At 46.6% G+C, this 13,746-nt stretch overlaps 1 protein-coding gene across 1 annotated transcript in view; it reads right to left on the bottom strand.

Annotated features, from left to right (window-relative positions):
* The window catches only part of TDRP (testis development related protein), a 47,763-nt gene extending 40,273 nt beyond the window's left edge, over positions 1 to 7,490 (bottom strand). The window contains exons 1-2 of the mRNA XM_027548550.1: positions 7,430 to 7,490; positions 6,702 to 6,889 (exon numbers count right to left, since the gene is read on the bottom strand). Coding sequence (XP_027404351.1) covers positions 6,702 to 6,806 — 105 coding nt within the window. The 5' untranslated portion in view covers positions 6,807 to 6,889; positions 7,430 to 7,490. The remainder of the gene's footprint in view (positions 1 to 6,701; positions 6,890 to 7,429) is intronic.
* Between the last annotated feature and the right edge of the window lie 6,256 nt (positions 7,491 to 13,746).

Below are 13,746 nucleotides of genomic sequence, written 5' to 3' on the forward strand. Positions count from 1 at the left end.
GTCCAAAATGCCCTGAGTTTTGCTTCTCAAGATGTTCAATTGCAGCTGGAGAAGGCAATGGCAACCCACTCCAGTATTCTTGCCTGGAAAAACCCACGGACAGAGGAGCCTGGTGGGTTGCAAAGAGTTGGGCATGACTGAGCAACTAACACTCAGGACCCTGTGTAGTGCAGCTTGAAGCAAGTGAAAACCAGCTGAACCCTCCCTCATGTGGATCATCTCAGACCAACTTCTCCTCTTACCACTCACGCAGTTCCCAGGAGCAGCGCCTAAAGACAGCTGCCTCCACATCCATCAGGAGAGGTCCAACCAGATAAATTCTGGCATTTAATAATACCCAGCCTTAAGGATGGTTTTTTCCCCAGCTGTAGGCTTGAGACAGGAAGTGCCCCATGATACATATATTATTTATTGAGGGAACCATTCCAAGTACACAAAATAGTTTGTGGTGGAAAAGCAAATATGTGATTTTAAACATACATTTATGTATGTACATAAATGCTTCATGGGTAGCTATATTAAAAAAAGTAATGGTACTTCCTACTGGAAAGAGGAAGAAGACCCAATATTGAACATCCAGAAATGTTTTACGATATGCATAGCAGATGTTGTTTAAACAAACATTAGATTCACTAAAACTTCTAAATCTTTTTTAAATGATTATAATAAATGTTTCACCTTAAAAACCTCACTGTTATACTTTAATACAAAATAGATGCATATTCATGACAAAAAAGGCTAGTTGTCTACGGAGAGACTCATATAAATTTGCTTTCTATAATGTTAAACGTATTTTAGTAACAGTTAAGTGTTCCTTCAGAGAAGGCAATGGCACCCCACTCCAGTACTCTTGCTTGGAAAATCCCATGGATGGAGGAGCCTGGTAGGCTGTAGTCCATGGGGTCGATAAGAGTCGGACACAACTGAGCGACTTCCCTTTCACTTTTCACTTTCATGCATTGGAGAAGGAAATAGCAACCCACTCCAGTGTTCTTGCCTGGAGAATCCCAGGGACAGGGGAGCCTGGTGGGCCTCTGTCTATGGGGTCGCATAGAGTCGGAGACGACTGAAGCGACTTAGCAGCAGCAGCAGCAGCAGCAGCAGCAAGTGTTCCTTAAATCCAAGGAATGACTGAATGCCTCACATTTCAAACTTACTAGAACCTAACATTAAGCTATTTTTTCTTTTTTTAAAAAACGACACAGATTATAGCTGTGTGACCCGATTTTCAAGTAAGTCGACTGACCAGATTTGAACACAAATTAAATGCCTTTCTGGAATAAGATAAAGGGCACTCCCAGCCTACATGTTTTAATATGAACTGACTTTTTTGAGGGGACAGGGAGGGGTGGGGGGAAGGTATGGACTGAAAATGAAGTAGAGTGAGAATGAGGAATGAGAATGTCTTTCTAATGAGACACAATTTAACAGATCCATTAAATCCTTCTGTATTAACTCCTACTCCTTTCAACTTTAAAATAAAATTTTGTAGGCAGAAGTTTTATTTTAGACTTGTCATAAATTTTAAAATTTAATTCTAAGAGAAGCTGGCTTTGGGATAAATATCAATCTACCTGATGAAATGAACTAAATTTAGAGTATGACTAACTTGCCACAAAAAGTCTTTGTTTTTCTATAGCAAAGTTTTTTCAACACACCAAACTATAGATACACTTGATAAAGTAAGATAGAAACTGCAGTCAAATCTCACTCCTAGAAGGTAACCCAGGATAAAATATAGACGCCTTTGGGGAAACACCACCAAAGATGTGATCTATGAAAGAGGTAACTGATAACCTAGACTTAATTAAAATTAAAAACTTCTGCTCTGTGAAATATAATGTTAAGATAATGAAAAGATATGCCATAGACTGGGAGGAAATATTTGGAAAAGACACATCTCATAAATGCTGCTGCTGCTGCTAAGTCACTTCAGTCGTGTCTGACTCTATGCAGCCCCATGGACGGCAGCCCACCAGGCTCCCCCATCCCTGGGATTCTCCAGGCAAGAACACTGGAGTGGGTTGCCATTTCCTTCTCCAGTGCATGAAAGTGAAAAGTGAAAGTGAAGTCGCTCAGTCGTGTCTGACTCGTAGCAACCCCATGGACTGCAGCCCACCAGGTTCCTCTGTCCACGGGATTTTCCAGGCAGGAGTACTGGAGTGGGTTGCCATTGCCTTCTCCGTCTCATAAATGACTGCTATCTAAAATACACAAAGAATTCTTAAAACTCAACAATAAGGGGAAAAAAGCAACTCAATTAAAAAATGGTGCAAGAAAATCTGAACAGTCATCTCACTGAAGGAGACAGGAGTGAGTGAAAGTCGCTCAGTTGTGTCCGACTCTTTGTGACCCCATGGACTATACAATTCATGGAATTCTCCAGGCTAGAATACTGGAGTGCGTAGCCTTTCCCTTCTCCAAGGGATCTTCCCAACCTAGGATTCAAACCTAGGTCTCCTGCATTGCAGGTGGATTCTTTACCAGCTGAGCCACAAGAGAAGCCCAAGAATACTGGAGTGGGTAGCCTATACGGATGGCAAATGAGCAAGATGAAGAGATGTTCTGCATCAAATGTTATCAGGGAAATGCAAATTAAGCAACAGTGAGATGCCAGTCCTCATCTATCAGAATGACCAAAATGCAGAACACTGACATCACATGCTGGCAAGCACAGGAAGCAACAGGAAGTCTCACTCATTGCTGGTGGGCATGCAAACTGGTGCAGCCACTGTGCAGACAGTCTGGTTCTAACAAACAGAATATACTCTTACTCTATGATCCAGGAATCACAGTCCCTGGTATCTATCCAAACGAGTTAAAAACTAACATCCACACAAAACCCTGCACATGATGTTTTACAGAAGCTTTATTTAAAATTTCTAAAACCTGGAAGCAACCAAGATGCCACTCTGCAGTGAACTGGTAAACTGGTACATCCAGACAATGGGATATTATTCCGCATTAAAAAGAAATGAGCTATCAAGCCGTGAAAAGACACGGAGGATCCTTAAATGCACACTGCTCAGCCAGTAAGAGAAGTCAATCTGTACAAGCTGCATATCTTATGATTCAACTCTGACATTCTGGAGAAGCAAAACTATGGAGACAGCAAAAAGATCAGTGGTTGTGGGGGGCAGGGGAGGGATGAATAGGCAGAGCAGAGGGGATTTTTAGGGCAGTGAAACTATACTACATGGCACTATAATGGTGAATTCATGTCACTATACACTTGTCTAATCCACAGAACAGACAACACCAAGAGGGAACCTTAATGTAAACTGTGGATTCTGGGCAATAACAGTGTGTCAGTGGAGGTTCCTTGGCTGTAACAAATGGGATTTTGCTAGTATCGGGGAGGCTGTACATGTGTGGGGACAGGGGGTATATGGGAACTCTGTTTTCCACTGAGTGTTGTTGTGTACCTAAAAAAAAAAAAGGTCTATTAAAACACATACAAGTACACACAGAGGAAAAAAAAATGGTATAGACTGTAATTCTATAAACTTGAAGAGACACAGGTTTGATCCCTGGGTCAGGAAGATGCCCTGGAGAAAGAAACGGTATCCCACTCTAATAAAATTTCTGGAAAATCCCATGGACAGAGAAGCCTGGAGTCCGTGGGGTGGCAAAGAGTTGGAAAGGATTGAGCGATTAAATAACAATCGTTATGTCTAGGTAGTATATATGTGGGTGCTTAATCTCCTATCCTTCCAACTTTTCTCTGTTAAAGGACAGAAATGGTATGGACCTAATAGAAGCAGAAGATATCAAGAAGCGGTGGCCAAGAATACACAGAAGAACTATACAAAAAAGATCTTCACGACCCAGATAATCACAAAGGTGTGATCACTCACACTCACCTAGAGCTGGACATCCTGGAATGTGAAGTCAGGTGGACCTTAGGAAGTATCACTATGAACAAAGCTAGTGGAGGCAATCGAATTCCAGCTGAGCTATTTCAAATTCTAAAAGATGATGCTGTGAAAGTGCTGCACTCAATATGCCAGCAAATTTGGAAAACTCAACAGTGGCCACAGGACTGGAAAAGGTCAGTTTTCATTCCAATCCCAAAGAAAGGTCATGCCAAAGAATGCTCAAACTAATGCACAATTGCACTCATCTCACATGCTAGTTAAGTAATGCTCAAAATTCTCCAAGCCAGGCTTCAGCAATATGTGAACTGTGAACTTCCAGATGTTCAAGCTGGTTTTAGAAAAAGGCAGAGGAACCAGAGATCAAATCACCAACAACCGCTGGATCATTGAAAAAGCAAGAGAACTCCAGAAAAACATCCTTTTCTGCTTTATTGACTATGCCAAAGCCTTTGACTGTGTGGATCACAATAAACTGTGGAAAATTCCCAAAGAGATGGGAATACCAGACCACCTGACCTGCCTCTTGAGAAATCTGTATGCAGGTCAGGAAGCAACAGTCAGAACTGGACATGGAACAACAGACTGGTTCCAAATAGGAAAAGGAGTACGTCAGGGCTGTATATTGTCACCCTGCTTTTTTAACTTATATGCAGAATACATCATGAGAAATGCTGGGCTGGAGGAAGCACAAGCTGGAATCCAGACTGCTGGGAGAAATATCAATAACCTCAGATATGCAGATGACACTACCCTTATGGCAGAAAGTGAAGAAGAACTAAAGAGCCTCTTGATGAAAGTGAAAGAGGACAGTGAAAAAGTTGGCTCAACATTCAGAAAACTAAGATCATGGATTCCGGTCCCATCACTTTATGGCAAATGGATGGGGAAACAGTGGAAACAGTGTCAGACTTTATTTTTCTGGGCTCCAAAATCACTGTGGATGGTGACTGCACCCATGAAATTAAAAGACGATTGCTCCTTGGAAGGAAAGTTATGACCAACCTAGATAGCATAATAAAAAGCAGAGACATTACTTTGCCAACAAAGGTTCGTCTAGTCAAGGCTATGGTTTTTCCTGTACTCATGTATGGATGTGAGAGTTGGACTGTGAAGAAGGCTGAGCGCCGAAGAATTAATGCTTTTGAACTGTGGTGTTGGAGAAGACTCTTGAGAGTCCCTTGAACTGCAAGGAGATCCAACCAGTCCATCCTAAAGGAGATTAGTCCTGGGTGTTCATTGGAGGAACTGATGTTGAAGCTGAAACTCCAACAGTTGGCCACTGATGCCGAGAGCTGACTCATTTGAAAAGACCCTGATGCTGGGAAAGATTGAGGGCAGGAGGAGAAGGGGACGACAGAGGATGAGGTGGTTGGATGAGGTCAGCAACTCAATGGCCATGAGTTTGAGTGAACTCCGGGAGTTGGTGATGGACAGGGAGGTCTAGCGTGCTGCAGTTCATGGGTTCGCAAAGAGTCAGACACGACTGAGCAACTGAACTGAACTGAATTTAACTTAAAAGGGGAAAAAAACCTGTTTTGGGATTCATTAGGAGAAACAGAAGCGGAACATAGAAGAATAGATTATAAATTAGATTATAAAATTTTAAGTTCATTCAGAGACAATACTGCTTATCTTTGACCAATAATAGTTATTTACAGAATTAAATAAGTCTGTAACCACATTTAAACTGCACTTAAATTCTCAACATTATATTTAAGAAAGCTGTTGTTTAGAATAACCATAAAATTTTGAGATTTAAAAAGTAAATAGTAGGGTGAGCACTAAAACTACCAAGAAGTGGTTTCTGAAAGACCCTACAGACAGGGATCATATTTAAATGCTTATCCAAGGGTATTTAACTCCTACTAAAAAAAATTCCAAATGAAGCAACTTCAGTTCCAAGGGAAGTTATTTAGAACCAACTGGGAAAGAAACAACCTCGTGAACTATTTCCAAGTGCCGAGAAGAGAGGCACAGATCACCATTAACTTCCGTCCTACGCCAACAGCAACAGGAGAGGGTTTCCAAACATTTAACAAACAAGAAGTTGTTGTATGACCACCGTCATTGTTAAAAAAGCTGAATTTCTGACCTAATTTCATTGCATAGGAAAAGGAACACCGCGTTGGGGGTGGGGTGGAGGGGAGCGTACGTAACGCGCACAGGATCCACCTGGGGTCCTTTTTAATTAAAAAATTCTAAACATTCCAGGCATATCTCCGAACTTGTAACGGCAGTGTCTGTCTAAATAAAGGCCATCTGCCTTCTTCCTCCAACCGAGGGTTTAAACAGAGGTGAAGGTCTGTTTGTTATCTGAAGAGGTATTTAGCGCACTCGGCGCGCGCGCTGCAGTCCCCAGAAGCTCCTGACCTCGCCGGCGGGCCGGTGCCCTCCTCCAGTCCAGGCCTCGCCGGTGAATCCAGCCCAGCCCGGCGCGCGGCCCCGGACTCGGCGCTGGACTGATGGGCCCGGGCCGGGGCCAGGGTCGCGTCCACTCGGCAGACAGTTCCCCCCGCGCCGCTGGAAGGCCACGGCCCGAGGTTCCCACCTCCGGGAACTGCGCCCGCCATCCCAAACCCGCGCGAGGGGCGGCGGGGCGCTGGGTTCAGTCATTCGTAACGTGGCGGGGGGGGCGGTCACCACGGGGCACAGCGGCCGGGCCCGGACCAGCCTCGGGAAATTAAAGGGCCGCGCGGCGCGGGCCTCACCTGCGCGCCCCACCTGTGCGCCTCCCCCACTGCGCGGCCAGGCCTCAGCCCCGCTCATGCCTACCTGCATCACCCTACCCGCCCCCCGCGCCCCGCCCCCCCGGCGCCCCCTCACCTGAGCGGCGGCGGGGGCGGTGGCGGGCGGCGCCCCCCCCCGCAGGCCGTCCTCCTCCTCGGGGGGCTCGTCCAGGAGCACCCGGCTTCGGCCCAGCTTCCACATGCTGCAGGCGGGCGGGCGGGCGCCGGTGTCCGTGCGTGCCCCTCCTCGGCCGGCCCGCAGCACGGACGCCCGGGCTGCAGCTCCTGGAGGACCGGACGCGGCCAGTGGGGCCGGGCGGGGCCGGGCTGTGGGGCGGGCCCACCCCCGGACCGGGCCCTCCCCAGCCCACCCCGCCCCCTCCCGGACAGGGCTCGGTTCCCTCACCCAACCAGACCCGGCGTCCGTCCGGGCCCGGGCCCACCTCCAGACCCGGGCCACACCCCCCGGGCCTTCACTTCCCCTGCTCGCCACCCCTCTCAGGTCACCACCGCCCCACCCCCGGCCAGGCCCTGCCCCCGACAGACCCCCCCCACCCCACAGAGGCGCCTCCTCCTCTGAGAGGTCCCCACCCCCTAACATAATCCCACGAGGTTCTTTCTGCAGACCGCCCACCCAAACCGACCCTCTCACCCCTCGCCCCTCACCCAAGCTCCCGTCACCTAGCCCCCACTCATCTCGGACCCTCTCCGCTCACCCCTTGACCCAAGGTCTCCGCAACCTGGCCAATCTGCTTACCCCTCACCCCGTGATACTTCCTCACCCCAAGCGCACCCCCATCCCGAGCTGACCCTTTCACCCCTTACCCTTCACCCCACTCTGGGTCGCGGCCAGGCCCGCCGGGCGGCGGCGCGGGGGGCGGGGCGGCCGGGGCTCCGGTCACCATGGCGACAGCTACCGGACGCGGAGCGGGCATGGTGCGCATGCGCACACCCCAGTGTCCGCGGCTCGGGGCGCGGTGGGTGGGGCTGGAGGCGGTGGCTGCTCGGGTTCCCGCTGGGTCAGCCCGCCTCGGTGCCTGGTGTTCCCGGGGGTGCGCAGGCGTCCAGCCTGGGGCTCCGGTGGGTAACAGCGCGAATGTTGGCCGGCACCACAGAGGGTGGAGGCACTGGGCATGCGGACCTGCCACCGAGGAGAGGGTGCGGCCGAGCCCCGGGATGGGCCGCAGACGGTGGTCTCCGCCCAGGCGGGTGCGGGGAGAGGGACGGGAATGTGTCTGCGTTCGGAGCGGAAGGCCCGCGGGGAAAGCGGGCAGCTCGCTGGCTACACCACCTTGGAAGCCGCCGTGTTGCGCGCCGGACCCTCGCTTTCCGGGAACCTGACGTTGACCAGCAAGTAAGATGACCCATACGTGGTGTAGTTCACGGGCAGTCGAGGGGACTTTGTGACAGTCAATTATGACAACCGAGATTTGTTACTTTTTCTCAGTATTGCGTTTTACAGTCACAGTCATGGCGAGCGAACCCCAACTTGTGGCAGAGGAGGCCTGGCCCACCCGGCTCTCTGGCCTCTTACCCAAACCCCAAGTACAATACAGGATAACTTTTACTTTCTGCCTCATAAAGGAGCCATATAATGAAATATAAAAGATATTCGACTCCAGTGTAATCAGTTCAGTTCACTTGCTCAGTTGTGTCCGACTCTTTGCGACCCCGTGGACTGCAGGGAGGCCAGGCCTCCCTGTCCATCACCAATTCCAGGAGTTTACCCAAACTCATGTCCATTGAGTCGGTGATGCCATCCAACCATCTCGTTCTTTGTCGTTCCCTTCTCCCGCCTTCAGTCTTTCTCAGCATCAGGGTCTTTTCTAATGAGTCAGTTCTTCGCATCAGTTGGCCAAAGTATTGGACTTTCAGCTTCAGCATCAGTCCTTCCAATGAATATGCAGGACTGATTTCCTGTAGAATGGACTGGCTGGATCTCCTTGCTGTCCAAGGGACTCTCAAGAGTCTTCTCCAACACCACAGTTCAAAAGCATCAATTCTTCTGCACTCAGCTCTCTTTATAGTCCAACTCTCACATCCATACATGACTACTGGAAAAACCAAAGCTTTGACTAGACCAACCTTTGTTGGCAAAGTAATGTCTCTGCTTTTTAATAAGCTGTCTAGGTTGGTCATAGCTTTTCTTCCAAGGAGTAAGCGTCTTTTAATTTCATGGCTGCAGTCACCTTCTGCAGTGATTTTGGAGCCCCAAAACAAAGTTTTGGGCTCCACTGTAATCAGGGAAATGCAAATGAACATAAGAACCCTTTTCCACTCATGAACATGAGGCCCTTTTCTCCCCCATCAAGATGGTGAACACTTGCAAGGATGTACCCTGTGTTAGTATCTATTACAATTGAAACTCATGAGCCCTCTGCCCAGCAAATTAACACCTGCAGAGAAACTTTTTACTTAAGTGATATGCTTCAGTATTGCTTGTATTTTCACAACAAATGTGTATTAGTTGAGAAATCCAGAATCATTGGCTTCTATAAAATTTTCTTAAGTTTTTTAATTTTACTACTCTGAGGAAAAAAAAAAAAAAACACCATCATCTGTACCTTTTGGGATTTTCTAGATGTAACGGCCAGGAAAAGTTTTAAAATGAAGAGAGGCTCTGAGTTTGTCTTTGGGAGAGGCCTGCAGAAGCCCCAAGAACAGACCCAGTGGTGAGGGGCATGGGAGTCCTTGCAGGGTTAGTGGTTAGGGCATGTGAAGTGAAAGTGTTAGTCACTCAGTGGTGTTCAACACTTTGCAATCCAATGGACTGTAACTCTCCAGGATCTTCTGTCCTTGGAATTCTCCAGGTAGGAATACTGGAGCAGGTTGCCATTCCCTTTTCCAGGGGATCTTTCTGACCCAGGGATCGAACATGGGTGTCTTGCGTTGCAGACAGATTCTTTACCATCTGAGCCACAGCATGGAAGGGGAAAATTTACTTATCAGCCAGCTACCTGGAACCCAAGCCTGTGGCAAGAAGCCCAGGAGACCCCATTCTCCCTTCTCACTGAGTCAGGAGGATCATGAGATAAATACACAGGTACACATACCAGGGCCCCAAATATCTCTGGATCCACAAGGCACAAATACCCGAAACTGATGTAGAACCAGAGAATACCTACTGAAAAATACTGTACCCACTAGAAATTAAAGAACTCTTTCTTCATGGGACTATATAAGAATGTTAAAACTGTATAGATATATACATTTTTCAAAGGATCAAGACCATCCCCAAGAAAAAGAAATGCAAAAAGGCAAAATGGTTGTCTGAGGAGACCTTACAAATAGCTGAGAAGAGAAGAGAAGTGAAAGCAAAGGAGGAAAGGAAAGATATACCCATTTGAAGGCAGAGTTCCAAAGAATAGCCAGGAGAGATAAGAAAACTTTCCTCAGTGACCAGTGCAAAGAAATAGAGGAAAACATAGAATGGGAAAGTCTGGAGATCTCTGCAAAATTAGAGATACCAAGGAACATTTCATGCAAAGATGGGCACAATAAAGGACAGAAATGATATGAACCTAACAGAAGCAGAAGATATAAGAAGAGGTGGCAAGAATACACAGAACTACACAAAAAAGATCTTCATGACCCAGACTTCACACCTTGATGGTGTGATCACTCACTTAGAGCCAGACATCCTGGAATGCAAAGTCAAGTGGGTCTTGGGAAGCATCACTACGAACAAAGCTAGTGGAGGTGATGGAATTCCAGTTGAGCTCTTTCAAATCCTAAAAGATGATGCTGTGAAAGTGCTGCACTCAATATGTCAGTCAGCAAATTTGGAAAACTCAGCAGTGGCCACAGGACTGGAAAAGGTCAGTTTTCATTCCAATCCCTAAGAAAGGCAATGCCAAAGAATGTTCAAATTACTGTACAATTTTACTCATCTCCCACGCTAGCAAAGCAATTCTCAAAATTCTCCAAGCCAGGCTTCAACAGTGCATGAACCGAAAACTTCCAGATGTTGAAGCTGGATTTAGAAAAGGCAGAGAAACCAGAGATCAAATTGCCAACATCTGTTGGATCATTGAAAACACAAGAGAGTTCCAGAAAAATATCGCCTTCTGCTTTATTGACTATGCGGAAGCCTTTGACTGTGTGGATCACAACAAACTGTGGAAAATTCTTTAAAAGATGGGAATACCAGACCACCTGACCTGCCTCCTGAGAAATCTCAGGAAGCAACAGTCAGTTCCAAATTGGGAAAGTAGTACATCAAGGCTGTACATCGTCACGCTGCTTATTTAACTTATATGCAGAGTACATCATGAGAAAAGCTGGCTGGATGAAGAACATACTGGAATCAAGATTGCCCGGAGAAATATCAGTAACCTCAGATATGCAAATGACACCACCCTTATAGCAGAAAGCAAAGAACTAAAGAGCCTCTTGATGAAAGTGAAAGAGGAGAGTGAAAATGTTGGCTTAAAACTCAACATTCAGAAAATGAAGATCATGGCATACGGTCCCATCATTTCATGACAAATAGATGGGGCAACAGTCGAAACAGTGACAGACTTTATTTTTTTTGAGCTCCAAAATCACTGCAGATGGTGACTGCAGCCATGAAATTAAAAGATGCTTACTCCTTGGATGAAAAGTTATGACCAACCTAGACAGCTTATTAAAAAGCAAAGACATTACTTTGCCATCAAAGGTTGGTCTAGTCAAAGCTTTGGTTTTTCCAGTAGTCATATATGGATGTGAGAGTTGGACTATAAAGAAAGCTGAGCGCCGAAGAATTGATGCTTTTGAACTGTGGTGTTGGAGAAGACTCTTGAGAGTCCCTTGGACAGCAAAGAGATCCAACCGTTTCTGGATCTCACTGAAAATCAGTCCTGCATATTCATTGGAAGGACTGATGCTGAAGCTGAAAGTCCAATACTTTGGCCACCTGATGTGAAGAACTGACTCATTTGAAAAGACCCTGATGCTGGGAAAGATTGAAGGCAGGAGGAGAAGGGGACGACAGAGGATGAGATGGTTGGATGGCACCACTGACTCAATGGACATGAGTTTGCGTAAGCTCCAGGAGGTGGTGATGGACAGGGCAGCCTGGCATGCTGTCCATGGGGTCTCAAAGAATCGGACATGACTGAGCAACTGAACTGAACTGAACTGACTGGCACATCTTTTCAAACCAGGTCAATTAACCTTCGTCTTCTGGACTGGAAAGATTTCAGGATGGAAACACTGAACATAAACACGGTGCTGATTCTAGGATGTGTGACCGACACACAATGAATTTGTACTCCAGGGCCCACAGGGCACTGTCAGAATAAACACACTGCAAACACAAACAGTGATAAAAGTAAAAAAAAAACTAGAGGGTACAAAACAAAGCCAGGATCCAAACACAGCCCCTTCAAAGTTACCATAAACAAAATATGGAAAACCAACTCAGAACACTTGCAACAAATAAACACGGATGCCTTTACTCTTGCCAGTAGAGCACGGGGCCTATGCCCGACCACTGGCCTCCTTGTTCTGGTGTATCTGCATTGTTCATTTTTGAGATATTTCTTTATAAATTAATCTGTAACCTCCTGCATATGCAGGCCAATCTGGGATAAGAAGGCCAGGCTAAATAAATAAAACAGCTCAATTCCAGATCAGTTATACAGTGTCTCGCATTAACTTCTAGGAGAGCTCTGCAGGGAAGGCCTGCTCTTGAGGCTAAGGTCAGCAGGAGGGCCAGGTGGCTGAGCAGCAGGCAGCCTGGGACTCTGAACACTTCCAGGGCATTCTAGGAGTCTGACCCTACTCATTCATTCATTCACGTATGAGTTTTATAAAATTAAGTCTTGATATGGTGAAAGTGCCATACAAATGCGCTTTTCACAATGCACTGTCACAAAAACACAATGCCTACACGTAGGAATCCACTTTTGGATCTAGAAAGACATGGCTAACCTTTCATTTACTGAGCCCTCCTTGAAGAAAGCTACTAATTTTAGCCTGAATTGCCTGTATTGGCTAATGGAGTCCTGAAAATTCACTGGATTGGAGGGGGAGCTCTGTTAATAAAGATCGAGTGTGCCATCCCTGTTTGAAGGCTCACCTTAGTCAGCTTTTACTCTGGCAAACTTAGTGTTAAAGGAGAGCACTGTCTGGGCACGAAAAGAACCTCTTAGCAACCAGAGCCCCAGTGAACTCACAGCAGGTCCTCACCCCAGGAGGGGATGGTGCAGAGGCCCATCTGGGTGATGAGGCAGCCCAATGTGAAGTCCCATTTTTCCAGTTATGGGGGCCATGAAGCCAGGGGTGTCCAATGGCATTTGAGCCACCACGTGCTGGTGGTTCTGTTACTGGAAAACTGGGTTCACCTTTTGGTGGGTGTCAGCCAGCAGACAGCACCAAGCCAAAGATTGGGAAAGGGAAGGGTCTGCAGCAATTAGAACCAGACATGAAACAACGGACTGGTTCAAAATTGGGAAAGGAGTACGACAAAGCTGTACATTGTCACCTGCTTATTTAACTTATATGCCGAGGACATCATGTGAAATATGGGACTGGATGACTCACAGGCTGAAATCAAGATCAGCAGGAGAAGTATCAACAGCCTCACATACGCAGATTATACCAGTTTAATGGCAGAAAGTGAAGAGGAAACTAAAGAGCCTCTTGATGAAAGTGAAAGAGGAGAGTGAAAAAGTTGGCTTAAAACTCAACATTCAGAAAATGAAGATCATGGCATCCAGTCCCATTAACTCATGGCAAATAGATGGGGAAAAAGTGGAAACAGTGATAGATTGTATTTTCTTGGGCTCCAAAATTGCTGTGGATGGTGACTATGGCCATGAAATTAAAAGATGCTTGCTCCTTGGAAGAAAGGCTATAACAAACCTAGACAGCAAATTAAAAAGCAGAGGCATGACTTTGCTGACAAAGATCCAGTCAAAGCTATGGCTTTTCCAGTAGTCATGTATGGATGTGAGAGTTGGACCATAAAGAAGGCTGAGCATCAAAGAATTGATGCTTTTGAACTGTGGTGCTGGAGAAGACTCTTGAGAGTCCCTTGGACAGCAAGGAGATCAAACCAGTCAATCCTAAAGGAAATCAACCTTGAGTATTCATTGGAAGGACTGATGCTGAAGCTGAAAGTCCAATACTTTGGCCACCTGATGTGAAGAGCCAAC

This window comes from Bos indicus x Bos taurus, chromosome 1 (genome assembly GCF_003369695.1).
Source record: "Bos indicus x Bos taurus breed Angus x Brahman F1 hybrid chromosome 1, Bos_hybrid_MaternalHap_v2.0, whole genome shotgun sequence".
Taxonomy (NCBI): Eukaryota; Metazoa; Chordata; class Mammalia; order Artiodactyla; family Bovidae; genus Bos; species Bos indicus x Bos taurus.